We start from the raw sequence: 18,336 nt of genomic DNA on the forward strand, positions 1-18,336 counted from the left end.
ACAAGTTTATTAACATTTTAAAAAAGTTTACTAAAAAAAACATTTTTCAATAAAAGTTAAATTATTTTACACTGGTTGTCTGTCATTTCTTTCTGCGGCGAAAAAGGTTAAATACAGGTTATTTAAAAGGTGAAATGGTATTCAAAACTAGGTATATAACTGTGGGTAAATTTTAGCTTTTTGCCACAGTTGTGTTCCTGGTTGTGTTTGAAGCAAAGTATTTCACCTAAAAAGTTGTGTTTATTGTTGGTGATTTCCTAACAATGTACACAACTTTTGTTAAAAGGTGAAATACTTTGCATAAAACACAACCAGGTACACACCTGTGGCCTAAAGCTAAAAATAGAGACCATGACAAGATAGCCAACTTTGGTTGGCAAAGGTATATACTGTTGGTCCAGAAGGTACACAAGTTTGGTTAGGGCACAAATCTTTCACACTCTGTCATCCTGCCAGTGTACTCTGCCTTGAGGTGACAAAGTATAGTGCAAAATTGTCCCTCATTACTGAAACCGTCACAGAACTTCTAGTGGTAATGTCATGGTAATCTTGCAAGGTGGTTTCTTCAGAGGTGTCCTCAATGGAAATGGGTTCCTTGCAGATAACAAAATTGTGGAGTACCACGCACGCTTTGATCACCTCGTCCACAGTTTCTGTCTTGAGGTTGATCGCAGTCAATAGGACCCGCCATTTGGCTGTCAGAATACCAAAGGTACATTCAACCATTCTTCTTGCTCTTGTGAGGCGGTAATTAAAAATGCGTTTTGGTCTTGTCAATCCTCTGCTAGAGTACGGTTTCAAAAGGTGTTCTGACAGCTGGAAGGCTTCATCCCCTACACAGACAAATGGCATAGGTGGACCAGATGTTTGCGGCAGCGGTCTAGGTGGTGGGAACTGGAAGGTGTTTCCATACAGTTTACGCCCCATGGCAGACAGTTTGAAAACTTGAGAGTCATTGGAGCGGCCATAGGCCCCAATATCAACCGCAATAAATTTGTATTCCGCGTCAGCGATGGCCATGAGGACAATTGAAAAATATTTCTTGTAATTGAAATATTCCGATCCCGATCCAGCTGGCTTTACAATGCGGATATGTTTCCCGTCCACAGCGCCCAAGCAGTTGGGAAACTGACATATCTGTTGAAACTTGTCAGCAATTTCAATCCACCTCTCTGTTGTGGGCTCTGGTAAAAACTCTTCAGCTAAGGAGTCCCACAGTGCACGGCATGTGTACTTCACTATTCCAGATATGGTGGAAATCCCGAGTCTGTACTGGAAATGCAGTGACGAAAGGGATTCTCCAGTTGCAAGAAATCTGTGGGGAATTAACAAACAATAAATTAGTTTTAAATCACAGCATTACATACCAAAACTGACCTATAACACTTGGAGATACAAACTACCACCAACAAGATTGCAGTGAAAGTGTGCTCTGATGCGAGCATATCCAATAAATGTGACTTACCTTAAAGTCACCATCAGACGCTCTGCGGGTGAAACAGAGAAGCGGCAATAGGTGTCCGCTTTTCTTACGAGGTGTGCAATGCGCTCCACCAAGTAATCAAAATTCTCCATTTTCATCCTAACATATCCAAAAAATGTATCCGGGTTTCGTCGAAGGTCCATGCAGAGTGTAGAATAGACCCCACGCGTCATTCTCTTGGCTGTGATGGGGTGGATCCACAAACGTCGTCTACGATGCCTGATGCGCTGCTGTCTCGCTCTCTCCTTCTCCAGAACAATCACCCTCAAACGATTTGCCTCCGCTGTAAAATCCGCCAAATTCTTCAAAATATTTCCAATGACAACATCCATCTTCGCCAGTAACTTGCTCTTCTCTCCAACCTGCACTTTCTCCTCTACAACCTGTCAAAGAAGGGCTGTAGGAACATGCTATATATAGTTTTCCAGTAGCCAATCCCGTTCGGAAGGCCACAAGGGTCAATTTTAAAAACCGGATCCGGCGTAATCCGTCGAAAAACGGATGAACCGGATGAGACGGATCCGGTTTTGTCTGTCAAGAAAAAAACGGATCCGGCAGAAAACCGGATCCGGCACATCAGGTTTTACTAAACATTTGCCGGATCCGGCGTTCCGGCACGACGCCGGATCGCGCCTGACGCCGAAAACCTGATGTGTGAAAGTAGCCTAAACAGTATACCGGCGCCAACCTGACACTGTCTGTAGTTTACTCCGCACAATCCTGCTGACAGATTCCGCTTAAGCTACAGGGATTGTTATTTTTCACTGCTCCATACGGATGTATGTCAGTTGGGCTCCTGCAGCTGATTGCGCAGTTACACAGGCAACACGATCACGTATATATCCATCATGGAGCGTGCATTTGGCAATGCTCACGACTGATCTATGCTATTCAATATCCACTGTATGGGTGACACGCTGCTGACCACTGGGAGAGATGCTGTAACTTAGAGGATAGGCCATCAATGAAGAGTCCAGGAGGCCCCCTTTATCATCAATCATCAAGAAACATTAAAAAGACCAATACAGGGGAATGGTTAACACTCACCGGAGCAGGGTACTGAGGAAACTGTGGCCTCTGCTGAGGAATGTTGTGACAACCCTGCTGAGGGTATCCCCAATGAGAAGGTGCCTGAGGGCCCCCCTGCTGCTGCTGCATGGCGGACTTGTAGGGATCAACAGGATAATGCGGCTGTGAAGGAGGTGGGTAGTAAGGGTTCGCAGGGTGGAGGCCGGGGTACGGGGGATTCACTGTAGATTGGTTATAGGGTGGTCCGTATGAACCATTGGTATAGTGCTCCATGCCCTGTAAGAAACATCAGGCATTAGTCCTACGCACACTGACCTGTGACAAAACACAAAAAGGAGGAAGGACGTGGGCAAAACTGAGGAGTGAAATATTTATTTTCTGCCCCTCTGTAATGCCTACAGGTGCAATGCTAATAAGCCAATCAGATGTCTTTCTATTTCTCCTCCCCATCCCCTTTCACAGTCAGTATGCAGCCTAAGAGACAGAAAAAATGCAGCCTCATTCCCCCCATCCCTGCAATTTTTTTCTTACTTTTTGTATTACATTGATTAAACGGAGGATGGAGATTTTCATAACCTTGAAGAAGGGGGTTTATAGACTACTGAAAAATGCCACTTTACCAATTCAAGGGGTTATCCTCAGTTTGGAGTTTATCCCCTACCCTGATATAACTACCCCAATACTGAGGAGGTCTGAGAGCTGGACACAAACCGTTTAGAGAACCGGTCTCTTGTGAATGGAGTTGTGGTTGATGATGTCCACCTCTATGGAAATTTCGAAGACCAGGACTCCCATTTAAGAATTCATAAAGCAGAGGTGGACATGATGGACCACTGCTCCATCCATCCTCAGAGCCCCAGATTTTCGAGGGTACCAGTGATCGGACCTCAGTAATCGGGGAGAGAAGTGGGGTAACAGACAGATAGTGAATAGCGTCCTACTGGTATAACCAAAGATTCATTTTTACGTGTATTATTGAAAACTACCATAAAAAGGTATAATGATAAGTCATTGACATACCTGACCGCCAACTGTATACGTGGGGGGATAGGGAGGCTGGGGCTGACCAGCACAGGACCAGGCGCTCGGATCGTATCCAGGATATGGAGAATTCTAGGAGAGATCAGAATACATTTTTAGAGCAATATCCAAGTTGTAGTGAAGCAAAATGCACCAATCCAGACACCATTAATAAAAGGGCCACGCAGTAGACGTGTGAACAATGCATGACAGAGTAGAGATGCCACATTAAGCCTGTAGTCCTATCCTCAACACTGCTGATTCTACAAGGCTCCGCAACCTGGTTCCACCATGGGCAATTTGCTTTATTGTACTCTAGTTTCTTTCCTCCATTTCTTTCTAGATCCATCACTTTGCTCCCCCCCATCTATATAGCCATACAAGGGCTTCATTACTGTGGAATATAAGTTGTAGTTTTCAATGACACCATTACCATATATATGAACTGGAAAACATATTCTAAGTGCAGTTAAATGGTGAAAAAAATAAATAAATAGAGGACTTGCGGTGTTATTTTGTCTTTATGACATCCAGTGTGGTAAAAATGGCTAAAAACAATAATTCTCAAGGTCAGAACTGATGAGTCACTGATGCTGCACCGTCAGAGACTGACAGCGACACGTCAGTGATTAAAAATGTGTGATGGGAGCTAGCTCTGATCGCTGCTGTCAGAGGCGGGTGTCGGCTTCATAAACACAGCCTGCATCTGTCCCGTATGTGGAAGGCTCAGCAACTGAGCCCGCTACTTACACCAGCACCCTTATGTCAGATACTTCATGCCTTTTTCAAAACCCGTACATGAATGGTGCATTCTAGTCAAAGGAGATGATGGAAGACAGTGGCACAGCAGACAAAAACAGGCAATAGTGAGCAAATGGTGCCGCGAAAAGTCTGTAATAGGCGGCCGACATTGTAGTTAGAATTTCACAAACAGGAAAAAACAACCTATAAGTTGTTTTCCTCACTTTATTTCAACAGATGTGTGACACTTACTTCCAAATAAAGACACATAAGAAAGCTGCTATCAATTTGGATCAGGCTGATTGAGGAGGTGATGGCCAGACCTGTCCATCAGTGGCCGGTTTTTGAGAAGAGAGCTGTGCAACCTGGGCCTCACGCCACGTTCAGTATTTGGTCAGTATTTTTTTTTAAGCTTCAGGAAACACTCAAGCAGGATCACTCCAAAAAGTTTTGCATTTTGAAGCGCTTTTCATCCATTTGATTGGTCAGGATCTAGTTTTGGGAGAATCCCATCAGGAGCTGCTACAAAGACGCGATACGCACCTTATTTTCCCCACCGGGCGTTTTTTTAAAGAAAAATCCGCATATGAACAGAAAAGTAGATTTACCAAAGAAATTAATAAGAAAAGTTTCCAAGTGTTTTTTTTTTGGGTGAATGATTATGCAGAGGATCTGCCAAAACCAAAACAAATCCCCAAAATGTTGTTAGAGCATTCCCTTGTAGTGAGAGCCAGTCGTAGCGCCCAGGTGCCATTTTGCTTATTGGACCGCTGGGATAATCATCCTTGTGGATAGGTGATAAAGGTAAAGTAAAATGAATTTAGTAGCTTAAAGGGTTGTGTCATGAGGACCACACACTGGGGCGATCAGGTGCCACTCGCAGCACTCCTTGAAAATAACTGGGGGAAGCTGCGGCCAGCGCGGCAGGTGAAGGGTAAATGTAAGATCAAATGGTGGCCAATTACTACTACAAGTAAAGCATAACAAAACCTGGCTTATGGGGTGAGGGACCCTGTAAGGAATAAAGACAGGGTCTGTTCTAAAGACCCTTTAAGTAAAAGGGATTTGATATAACATATGAGGTTGGCTGAATCCGGGAAGAAAAGGCGACTACGAGAATCCTCAGGTGCAATGTCTGTCAGGGAACGTAAGAGGTAAACTGAAGAAGTTCGAGATGTCTAATGACTCCCCCGCACCCAACCCGGACACTGGGGAGGAAAAAGCATGCACCCATAATGGCAGCCTTCAGACACCACAATAATGAGCACAATAGAAAGAAGCCAAAAACCAACCTGAAGACAAAGCACAAGACTCTGCCGACATTAAAAGAGTGGAGCGACCACTAAACGAGTAAGACTACAAGTCAGCAACGACCATAACACCGGCTCTGGGTATGAAGCACCACATCCTTACCTCAGACCTGCAGAGGAAGTGCCCGTCGACTGCTCCTCACAGGTATTGAGTCATGAAGCGACGATCGCAGCACGTGACGACAAGCCCAGACAATTGTACAAGGCGTGCCCGAGCCTCGTCATCGCCATTACAAGGATGACACCAGAGACGTGTTCCAGCGTAAATAAAGGATGATTGTGATCTTATATAATGATGGATGAGCAACTACAGTGGCATGTAAAAGTCTAGGCATCCCTGGACAAAATTACTGTCATTGTGAACAGTTAAGCAAGTTGAAGATGAAATGATCTCTAAAACGCTTCACATTAGAGATGACTTTTTTTTTTGCCTAAAATTCAAAGTAAAACATGAAAAAGATTTTTCATCTTCTACATTTTAAAAATTTCAAAAAGGAAAATGGGCCGATAAAGTTTGGGTACCCTTGGAGATTTGTATGCTCAGATAACTTTGCCCAAGGCTTCAGACCTTAATTAGCCTGTTAGGTTTAAGGCTTGTTCACCATCATCGTTAGGAAAAGCCAGGTGAGGAATATTTCCCAGCTTCAGAAAAATCCAGCCTCCTCTTACCTTGTGCCAAAAAACAGCAGCCACAGGTTCTTTTAAGCAGCTGCCTAGCACTCTGAAAATGGTGGAAGCCCACAAAGCAGGAGAAGGTTGTAAGAAGACAGCAAAGCTTTTTCCAAGTTGCCCTTTCCTCAGTTCGAAATGTAATTAAGAAATGGCAGTTACCAAGAACAGTGGAGGTCAAGAAAAGGTCTGGAAGACCATGTAAAATTTCATGAGAGCTGCTCGCAGGATTGCTAGAGGCAAATCAGAACCCCTGCTTGACTACAAAATACCTTCAGAAAGATTTAAAAGACTCTGGAGTTGTGGTACATTCTTCTACTGTCCAGAAACACCTGCACAAATATGGACCGCATGGAAGAAGTCATTAGAAGAAAACCTCTCCTGCATCCTCACCATAAAATTCAGAGTCAGAAGTATGCAAAAGAACATCTAAACAAGCCAGATGCATTTTTTAAACAAGCCCAGTGGAACAATGAGGTTAAAATAGAACTTAGGCCACAATGATCAAAAGGTATGTGTGGAGTAAAAAGGACACAGAATTTCAGGAAAAGAACATCTCGCCAATAAAAAAGCATGGGGGTGGATCTATCATGCTTTGGGGTTGATTTTCAGCCAATGGCACAGGGAAGATTTCATGGGTAGAGAGAAGAATGAATTCAATGAAATTTCAACAAATTCTTTTTTTTTGGCTTATGATAACAAGCATTTTTTACAGAGCATACATGTTTCCATCCATTATAAAATATAGAACAGAGAAATTGCACACTCTTTTTAAAATACAAGGTAATATGTACATAACCTTCCAAGCATATGCAAAGGACAGTTGGCTATACATTATAAAGCATGCATTTCAATCAAATCTCACAAGCCTTTAACATATTATTCGGATAATAAAATCTAATCAGAAATTCCTGAACCAAACTACGACTACCACTACATCAACTAGTATCTACTATTTCGCAGCCTGGTAGCCTTCAACATATTATCTCGCATGTGATGTCTCAGCCTTGCAAGGTGAGATGAGAGGAATTCCACCTCTCCCAAATCTTTTCAAATTTACCCGGGCATCCCCTATTTTGGTATAAGGTGCGCTCGTATGGAACAATCGAATTTACCAAGTCAATCCAAATTCTAAGGCTAGGGGGACACGTACCGGAACTCTCGCGGAAATTACCGCGAGAATTCCGGAATTCCAGTCCGCGGGAAAATCGCATTTTAAATTCCCGCGATTTTCCCGTGGAAAAACTAGCATTTTGCAAGCGTAATTAGCTTGCAAAATGCTAGCATTCTCCAAGCGATCTATAGCATCGCTTGGAGAACTGATTGTTTGACGAGTGTGACCAACCTGTCATAGTGTTTGACAAGTGTGACCAACTTTTTACTACTGAGGCCACCTATGCAGCATCAGTAGTAAAAGATAAAATGTAATAAAAAATGGTGTTATTACCTTCCAACGTCCCGCGCAGCCGTTCCCAGTAATCCTTTGCGAAAATGCCCGCGATGACGTTCGTTCTCACGGGATTGCGATGTCTCGCGGTAATTCGCGATGACGTCGCGCGAATGACCGCGAGACTTCGCGATCACGCGAGAACGGACGTCATCACGGGCATTTTCGCAAAGGATTACTGGGAACGAGAGCGTGGAGAGAAGCGGGAAGGCTGCACGGGACGCCGGAAGGTAAGAATAACAATATTTTTTATTTTAATTTCTATTTTTTACAGGGATATGGTACCCAGAGCCCGGAGGACAGTCTCCTCTCCTCCGGGCCGTGGGTACCATCCGCAAATGTTCTGATTACTTTCCGCATGGTGGGCACAGCCACATGCGGAAAGTAAGCAGAACAATGCATTCCTATGGGTGCGGGATCGCCGCGATTCCGCAAAATTAATGAGCATGCTGCGGTTTTTACCGCGAAGCGATTCCGCCGCGGTAAAAACCGCAACATTAGCACAGCATTGCGGAATCCCATAGGAATGCATGGGATGCTTATTTTTTGCGTTTTCGCGGTTAAAACCGCCGCGGAAACGCGAAAAAAACGCCACGTGTGAACTCAGCCTAAGGGAGGGGCATGAAGTTCCCATCCACCGTAGTGCCAGCACCTTCTGTGCCATAAATAATGTCTCATGCAGGTAGACCCCAGTATATCGATCCCAAATCTCCTCATCCCATACCCCAAACAAGCAGACCAGTGGCTCTAGAGGGACCAGGGCTTGTACTAGGGATGAGACTAGGGATGACAGTAATGATGTCACCTCTCCCCAGTAATGCAGGATAGTGGGACACTGCCATACCATATGAATAAAATCTGCGTCTCGAGAACGGCACTAAGCATTCTGATGATTGGAATCGACCCATTCTAAAAAGTCGTGTCGGAGTCAAGTACGACTGATTAATTATACAGTGCCTACAAGTAGTATTCAACCCCCTGCAGATTTAGCAGGTTTACACATTCGGAATTAACTTGGCATTGTGACATTTGGACTGTAGATCAGCCTGGAAGTGTGAAATGCACTGCAGCAAAAAAGAATGTTATTTCTTTGTTTAATTTTTTTTTAAATTGTGAAAAGTTTATTCAGAGGGTCATTTATTATTCAACCCCTCAAACCACCAGAATTCTGTTTGGTTCCCCTAAAGTATTAAGAAGTATTTCAGGCACAAAGAACAATGAGCTTCACATGTTTGGATTAATTATCTCTTTTTCCAGCCTTTTCTGACTATTTAAGACCCTCCCAAACTTGTGAACAGCACTCATACATGGTCAACATGGGAAAGACAAAGGAGCATTCCAAGGCCATCAGAGACAAGATCGTGGAGGGTCACAAGGCTGGCAAGGGGTACAAAACCCTTTCCAAGGAGTTGGGCCTACCTGTCTCCACTGTTGGGAGCATCATCCAGAAGTGGAAGGCTTATGGAACTACTGTTAGCCTTCCACGGCCTGGACAGCCTTTGAAAGTTTCCTCCCGTGCCGAGGCCAGGCTTGTCTGAAGAGTCAAGGCTAACCCAAGGACAACAAGGAAGGATCTCCGGGAAGATCTCATGGCAGTGGGGACATTGGTTTCAGTCAATACCATAAGTAACGTACTCCACCGCAATGGTCTCCGTTCCAGACGAGCCCGTAAGGTACCTTTACTTTCAAAGTGTTATGTCAAGGCTCGTCTACAGTTTGCTCATGATCACTTGGAGGACTCTGAGACAGACTGGTTCAAGGTTCTCTGGTCTGGTGAGACCAAGATCGAGATCTTTGGTGCCAACCACACACGTGACGTTTGGAGACTGGATGGCACTGCATACGACACCAAGAATACCATCCCTACAGTCAAGCATGGTGGTGGCAGCATCATGCTGTGGCGCTGTTTCTCAGCCAAGGGGCCTGGCCATCTGGTCCGCATCCATGGGAAGATGGATAGCACGGCCTACCTGGAGATTTTGGCCAAGAACCTCCGCTCTTCATCAAGGATCTTAAGATGGGTCGTCATTTCATCTTCCAACAAGACAACGACCCAAAGCACACAGCCAAGAAAACCAAGGCCTGGTTCAAGAGGCAAAAAATCAAGGTGTTGGAGTGGCCTAGTCAGTCTCCTGACCTTAACCCAATTGAAAACTTGTGGAAGGAGCTCAAGATTAAAATCCACATGAGACACCCAAAGAACCTAGATAACTTGGAGAAGATTTGCATGGAGGAGTGGGCCAAGAAAACTCCAGAGACCTGTGCCGGCCTGATTAGGTCTTATAAAAGACGATTATTAGATGTAATTGCAAACAGGGGTTATTCCACAAAATGTTAAACCTAGGGGTTGAATAATAATTGACCAAACTTGTATGTTTAAAATTTATTAAAATTTAACTGAGCAACATAACTTTTTGGTTTGTAAGATTTATGCATCTGTTAATAAATCCTGCTCTTGTGTGAAGTTTAAAGGCTCTAACTTATTTGCATCTTATCAAACCTGCTAAATCTGCAGGGGGTTGAATACTACTTGTAGGCACTGTATATAATTGTATCATTCTGTTGTTAATAGATGGTGATACTCCGGTCGGAGATTCCAGAATCCCCTCCCACTCCTCTTCCTGCGTATTAGGGATGAGTCGTTCCACTTTCTCTTAATAGAACTTATGGCAGATTCTGCATCTGCTGACAGCATGTATGTGTATAAAGAGGAGATGAGGACCCTGGGATTTAAGGATTCCTATCAGAGGTAGAGATGAAATAGTACGGCCTACTCCCCTACATCTCGCATGTGATTGAAGAGCTGATCTCAGCTGTAAATAGCGGAAAAATTGGGATCTTGGGATATCATGTGTAACCTGTAATTGTTCAAAAGACTTTAAGATCCCTTGATTATATAAGTCACCAATAGAAGAGACGCTATGCTGAATCCAAAAATCGGTGGACGGGTGGTTTAGCAATTCCGGAAAATAATCATTATTCCACAGGGGCATTTCAGCTATAAAATCTTTAAATCCGGTCACTTTCTCGATTTGCCTCCATGTTAATCGTGCCAATCGGAGCAAGGGCAGCAGACGAGGGGTACCAGTCCTCTCTAACTCAAGGAAACCCAATGGGCAATCAGTCTGTGCAGCGTGAAGCAGGTGACTTTCAGAATTGGGGAGGCACTTACCTGGCATCATTTACTTAAAGCTTTAGCCTGCCCAGCCAAGTAGTACAGGAGAAAATCTGGTAGGGCCGCTCCACCTCCCTTTTTAGGTCTTTGTAAGGTGGCCAATTTAAGTTTGGGCCTAGTTTTCCCCCATATAAAAGACGTGATCTGGGAGCTGAGATTCACAAAGAAGGATTTGGGCACCATCACAGCACTGTGCTGAAGGGAGTAGCTAAGCTTGGGAAGTAATATCATTTTAATCAGGTTAATGTGTCCAGCTACAGACAACGGAAGTTTGCTCAAGGATGCAAATTTAACTTTAACTAGTTCCAGCAGTGGGTGGATATTAAGTTGTGAATCAAACGCACTATCACGGGATATGTAGACACCCAGATATTTAAAATTAGATACAATAGACAGTGAGGAGAGAGCCTCTAGCTGTGGCATCGGGGCATGAGAAAGGGGTAACAGGGCCGACTTCTCCCAATTTATATATAAGCCTGAATATTTGCTGAATCCATCTATAAGGGCTATCCCTTGCGGCAAAGTTTTTTCCGCTTCATCCATGAATATCACCATATTGTCAGCATATAGACCTATAGTGTCCACCCGACCCGCTAAATCTATTCCCTTAAATGCCAGGGGAAGACCTTATACGTATTGCCAGTGCCTCAATCGCAAGGGCGAAGAGGGCGGGGGAGAGAGGGCAGCCTTGACGAGTCCCCCTATGTAATGGAAAAGACTCTGATATAGAATTATTTACTATGATACGGGCTTTGGGTTTCATATATAATATTTTGATCCATTTTATAAATTTGTCACCAAAGCCATATCTTTGCAAGCATGCGGAGAGGAAAGGCCACTCAAGAGAGTCAAAAGCCTTGGCGGCATCTAACGATGCCAATGCCCATTTATTGTCTGGCATTAAGGAGCTATATTGGACTATTGACTGGACCCGTCTGATATTAATGGAAGTGCTCTTACCAGGCATGAAACCCGTTTGATCAGGATGTATAAGGCTCAATATAATCGAATTCAGTCTGGTAGCTAGGATCTTAGTAAAAATTTTATAGTCCGCATTTACTAATGAAATAGGACGGTAAGATCCATATTCCAAGGGGTCCTTTCCCTCCTTCCTAAGCATTATGATATTAGCCTCATAAAAAGAATCAGGCATAGACCTCCCTTCCCAAATTCCACGAAATACCTTCACCAGAAGTGGTATCAGTATATCCTGGTATTTCCTATACAATTCAATGGGGAACCCATCTGGCCCAGGGGCCTTTCCAGAAGCCATGTCCGTTATAGCATTTTCTATCTCCTCCGCGGTGAACATAGCATCCATAAGGGCTCGTTGTTCAGGATCTAATGTAGGGAATAAGGGCAGTACGGTGGCTCAGTAGATAGCACTGCAGCCTTGCAGCGCTGGGGTCCTGGGTTCAAATCCCACCAAGGACAACATCTGCAAGGAGTTTGTTCTTGCTGTGTTTGCGTGGGTTTCCTCTGGGTTCTCCGGTTTCCTCCCACATTTTAAAGACATACTGATAGGGAATTTAGATTGTGAGCCCCATTGGGGACAGTGTTGATAACGTGTGCAAACTGGAAAGCGCTGCGGAATATGTTAGTGCTATATAAAAAAAAAGATTATTATTATTAGGGAATGTCACATCTGACAAATAGTCCAGGCATCCCAAATTATCAAAGTCACTTTTAGATTCATATAATGACCTGTTGTAGTCGTAAAAACAACCAAGAATCTCTTCGGTCGAAGACACCAGTAAACCATCTGCCTTACGGATCTGCAATATTGTATTGGAGGTAATGTGTTGGCGCACCAAATAGGCCAAGAATTTACTTGCCTGGTTTCCCAGTTCAAAATAAGATTAACGGGTGAATAATAGTTTACGCTTAGATTTGGTGTCTATATGCTGGACGTATAACCTCTGGGCAGCCAACCACTCCTGTTGCCGCTAGTTTGGTTAGATATATATGTAGCCTCTGAGTCTTTCAATCGTCGCTCCATTTCCTCATCCTCCCTTGAGGTTACCTGCTTAATATAAGAGATCGTGGAGGACAGGCAACCCCTCAGATATGCCTTAAGGGCATCCCAAAATAAATTATTATCTTGAGGTTCCGGATGAGACGCGATGAAACAATGCAACTGACCGATCGTTCTATCGGGGGACACTATTAACTTTAACCAGAAAGGATTCAACTTCCAAACTATCCCATTGTTTAATTGTCCATATTTGGTTTGAGATCCCCCTACTGCCATGCTCTATGTTATCCACCACATCGCCAGACCGCTGGAACCAAATATGTAATCTATGCGTGACAGAGCATTTAGTGGATGATTGACAGGTCAGGGTGACGCATCCTCCACAAATCCAGCCACCCGCCCTCCCCCATGAACAGTGACAGCGAAGCTGTAGTCAGCGAAGAGGCCCCCCCAGTCATTCCATCATCCAATCTCAATTTATCAAGGCAGTTGTTCATAACCATATTGAAATCTCCTATACAAATAACATCAGCATCTGGATAATCCAGGGCAAAACTCATTGCCATCTGAAGAAGGGACATACTAGCCGGGGGGGGGGGGGGGATTCTAGACGCATAGGATTACATATTCCCTGGAATTATCAGTCAGGGTGGATTGATTTAAATCACGCCGATTTAAATCATGATTTAAATCACGATTTAAATCAAAAGATTTTTTTCTATTTAAATCGGATCGATTTAAATCATGATTTTAATCATGATTTAAATCACTGATTTACTCTGTCAGGCGCAATAGATCTGACAGGCACACAGTAATTAGTTTCACTTCTCTCTCCTTGCCCACTTATCAGAAAACCCCACCCCTCCTAGTTATCTCCTGACTCTACAGGCTCTGTGAAACCTGATATCACAGTGACTCAGCAGACCTTCTAGTGAGCAGATATCAACACTTTGGCTTCTCAGGCACATTGCGCCTGATTTCAACACAAATTGAAAGGTTAGTATTTTCTTTTTTTATTCATCACGATTGTGTATTTAGCTTGTTTTATGAAGGATTAATGCTAAGTTAGTGTACATAAGTACTGTTTTCTTGGACAAAAGGAGGGTGGCTTCTAAGGCACATTGCGCCCTAACACATACTCTTTCTCTCTTGCTTCAGATTTTCTGCTGCAATGGCCAGAAAACAGTATGATTCATCTAAACCCCTTCATTTAGAAGAAATGAAGATTTTTTTGTTAGAAGATGATGAGGAAGAACCAGCAGTAACTGAGGATTTAGAGGAATCTAGTGACATTTCATCTGAAGATGAGGTAGCAGAATGTAACACTGATTCTGGAACAGAGCAGGATGGTGATGACACTGATACAGAGGAAACAGACACAGATCTAGCTTATTATTTGGGCAAAGATAAAAATACAAAGGACGTCCCAAGGACGTTCCAGAACAAACACCGACTCTACCACCTTCTAAAAGATGCAGTTGTACTACCTGCTCATTTGTATCTGGTTTCAGAAGGCTTTCTAAATATGAATGCAAAATATGTAAAGAATCAATCTGCCTTTCCCATGCAACTTTCGTCTGCCAGCCTTGCTTTTCTAAGTGTACCTGTGCTGCTTCTGCTGCAATTGAAACCACTGAAGATGAGTAGAAAATAATTAAGTAACATCTAAGTGCAATATCCTTTAAGTTTTTTTCCATAATTTTATATTTAAGCAATAGTTAAGTAAAGATAACTGGAGCCTATTTGGCGGTACTACCGAAAAGTGGTACTTTTAGTTTTAATAAGTTTATGGTTAATAAATGTTTTTTTTTGCATCTGATTTGGTGTAATCTCTTTTAATACATTCCTATGAAGGTCACTGACTACTTCTATAGTCCTGAAATTGAAATATGTAGCTACTATAGGTGGTTTTCTGACCTGTGCTTGTCAGGCACATTGCGCATGAACTGAGGAGAATCTATATTGCGCCTGACGGAGGGTTAAAAATCACGATTAAAATGAGAAGTGAGAGCAGTGTGCATGTGCGCCCATAGTTACACGGACGAAACTAGGGGCAACGATCTAACGCCAGGGTGAGGGGGGGACCCCAAAGTAAGTAAAAATCTTTTTTGTTTTACTATATGGCAATAGGTAGGTGTTTAAAAGCAGCATGTCTTAATTGTATAAACTATTAATAGCCTCCACATTTTGTTCATACTGCCCCTTTAATTCCACACTTCTAGCTTGGTTTCAGTTTTGGTTTAGTTTCTTTTTCCCTGCATTCAGTTGACATGCCCAAACTTGTTGGATAGTCAGCAGTACTTGGCTCAGGCTGTAGTAACATCAGCAGTGCTTGGCTCAGGCTGTAGTAACAATCAAACTTCATAAGTGATCTGTGTGAGCCTGCCATGGCAGCAGGTCGTAAGAGAGACCCTATTTGGGTTCATTTTGTTGAGATGCCAGCAGCAGATCTTGGAAAGAAAGGTGCAAGAGCAAAGTGCAAATACTGTCAAAAGGATATCCAAGGACTTGTTTGCCGTTTGAAATCACATTATGAAAACTGCAACCAGAAGGGAAATGAAGATGTTGATAGTGATACAACTAATGTCAATGAACCCCCACAGCTTCTTATGCACCAGGAGCCTAGTACTAGTGGTAAGTCTGGCAATTAATTTACAACCTATTTTTTTAACAGACATTTTACTGGGATGGTTAAAGTCTATGAAAAGAAAAATTTCTAGCACTGGTAGTTCTGGAGTATAGAATTTAAATTTATGTTAAGGCAATATTTCACAGAAAATTAACGCTAAAGGACATGTGCACCTTTATTTTTTTAAAGTGCACATGTCCTCCCCCCGCAGCGCTCTTACCTCCGATCCCAGCAGCGCTGAGATCCGTGGCTTCGTTTTGACCGTCCGCCTCCCGTCCTCCGGTTGCGGCCTACTCGCAGTGATCCAGCGGCGTGACGTCAGCGGGCCGCACGCTCCATTGAAATGAATGGAGGCGCGCTCGCGGACGGGCAGAACGAAGCCACGGATCCCCGCAGCGCTGACATCGGAGGTAAGAGAGCTGCGGGGGGAGGACATGTGCACACTGTGACTGGCTGCACCTTAAAAAATAAAGGTGCACATGTCCTTTAAGTAAAAATAAAGTGTGTATACGCTTATTTTTTTTTTATTGTAGGCTGCAATTCACTTTTGAAGTCTGCCAAATTGACCATTTTAAAAAAAAAACATTTTTAAAACTTTTGTGACATAATTTTTTTCAGTTGCTGAGGCTCTGATATTAGTTACCAGTATTACAGCAACCTCACCGGAAAACTTGAGTAGCATAACTTTTGAGACAGCCCTTATAGGACGAGGACCATTACATTGTTCAAAAAGTTTGTTTCAATATTTTCGTTATATTTCTTCAAATACGCAGTCGATTTATATTTTTAATTTCTGTGCTTTCAGGGTCAAATATGGCTTGTGCTGCACGTGACAATCAATATCTGGGTACAACTTCAACAAAGCAGCCCAAAAAAAAAACTTTGCGTGCAAAGTGTAGAAAAATTCATCTTAAAGACTACGACGAGCCAGAAAGAACATTTTGATGAATTAATTGCTAAATTCATATTTGCAACCAATTCTTCTTTCCGACTAGTTGAGCACCCATTGTTTGTACAAATGATCGTAGGAATTAGACCAGGCTACAAACCACCAAGTAGATTTGATATCTCAGGAAAACATCTTCAGGCTGTATACGACATAGAAAGAGCGGCTTGTACAAAATATTTGAAAGACAAGGTTGTTAACATGAGCTTGGATGGTTGGAGCAACATCCACAACGACCCCATAATTTGCACTTGTGTCACAACAGAAGATGGTGAAACTTACCTTACAGACACAATCGACACATCTGGAAATTCACATACTGCTGAATATTTACTTGAAATTGCTAAGAACTCAATTCACCAATGCCAAGAACAGTTTGGATGTAAAGTAAGGAGCTTAGTTACTGATAACGCAAGCAATGTGGCAAAAATGCGAGCGGAACTGGCACAGGATGACACAAATGTCATTACATACGGTTGTTCTGCCCATTTGTTGCATCTTTTGGCAAAAGACCTGCATATTTTGGGTGTCAAGGAACATGTTGTAGAAATTGTTAAATATTTCCGCAATAATCATTTTGCACATGCAACCTACAAGGAAATGGGAGGACTGAAGTTGGTTCTACCACAAGATGTTAGATGGAATACCTTGGCTGACTGCTTGGAACTGTTTATTAACAACTGGTCAAAATTACTGTCCATTTGCGAAACACATCGGGATAAAATTGATGCTAATATACGAAGCAAAGTATTAAATCTTGGTGTGAAGAGAAATGCCGAGGACCTTTTGGAAAGGTTAAAGCCAATATCGATTGCGTTGGATAAAATGCAGAAAGATACTGCAACCATAGCTGATGCCACAGAAGTTTGGAAAGATTTAGAAGGTTCTCTAGATCTCTTGAACCTCTCAAACAATGTAAAGGTTGCAATACAGCACCGCAAGGACCAAGCATTAAAAGAAGAACACTATTTAGCCAATATCTTGCATCCCATCTACAGAGGGAAAAAATTATCTGAGGCGGAAATCAACTCTGCAATGGAGTGGCTCGCCAATACTAACCATGACATTGTGGCAACTGTGCTGAAATTGAAGTGTGAATCTGCACCATTTCAAAAATACATGTTTGCAGATAACTTCGTTAATGAACTAAAACCACTGGACTGGTGGAAGTCGCAATCACTTGTTCTTCCAGCAAAGATAATAAATCTAGCTACTCAGCTACTGACTGCATCGGCTTCATCCGCAGGAGTAGAGAGATTGTTTTCTTCATTTGGTTTTGTGCACACAACAGTCCGAAACCGCTTAGGATTAGGAACTGCTAAAGCAGGACAACTGGTTTTCCTATTAAAAGTCCTAAATAAACAGTAGGCTTAAAGGACTGATGTATTCACTGAAGATGTTTGCTTACTTCAAACGTTAGAGATAGGCTATTGTTAAAAAGTACTTACTCTCTGTAGTTCAATTCTGAGTGTTTAATAGTGCAAATAAAAATTATTAGGTTTCATAATCAACTGTTTTAATATTTTTATTTGTGTAAAACAATTAGATTTGCAAAAAGACAAAGTTTTGCTTGTGTACAACTTGATTAAAAAATCTGATTTAAATCAAATGATTTAAATCAAAAAAATCTGATTTAAATCAAAAAAATCTGATTTTTTTGATTTTTTTTAAAAAAAATCAAGATTTTTATCCACCCTGTTATCAGTGCATGCACAAAAACAAAGCGACCTTCAGGATCCCTCCGGGTCTCCCTGGCCTCCCATCTAACGTCTCTATGCACCAACAGTGAAACCCCTCTCGAATGTCTAGTATGAAATGCATGGACAGAACATTGTACCCAAGGCTTCTGCACGCACCGAACTGTAGTCCTGGTTAGGTGCATCTCCACCAGGGACACAATGTGAGGGTGATA

General features: G+C 42.7%; 2 protein-coding genes across 3 annotated transcripts in view; one reads left to right on the forward strand and one right to left on the reverse strand.

Moving 5' to 3' along the window:
* The window catches only part of BAG4 (BAG cochaperone 4), a 46,708-nt gene that overhangs the window by 13,116 nt on the left and 15,256 nt on the right, over window positions 1–18,336 (reverse strand). For both annotated transcript variants that reach the window (XM_073588798.1, XM_073588799.1), the window contains exons 2-3: window positions 3,533–3,625; window positions 2,531–2,788 (exon numbers count right to left, since the gene is read on the reverse strand). In XM_073588798.1, the coding sequence (XP_073444899.1) occupies window positions 2,531–2,788; window positions 3,533–3,625 (351 nt within the window). The remainder of the gene's footprint in view (window positions 1–2,530; window positions 2,789–3,532; window positions 3,626–18,336) is intronic.
* On the forward strand, window positions 13,106–17,846 carry LOC141100364 (uncharacterized). Its single transcript, XM_073588797.1, has 2 exons — window positions 13,106–15,483; window positions 16,284–17,846. Exons 1-2 carry the CDS (start codon window positions 15,382–15,384, stop codon window positions 17,790–17,792), a joined length of 1,611 nt encoding a protein of 536 aa, XP_073444898.1. The 5' UTR covers window positions 13,106–15,381; the 3' UTR covers window positions 17,793–17,846.

Source organism: Dendrobates tinctorius, unplaced genomic scaffold (genome assembly GCF_039654945.1).
Source record: "Dendrobates tinctorius isolate UK_male_01 unplaced genomic scaffold, ASM3965494v1 ptg000104l, whole genome shotgun sequence".
NCBI lineage: Eukaryota > Metazoa > Chordata > Amphibia > Anura > Dendrobatidae > Dendrobates > Dendrobates tinctorius.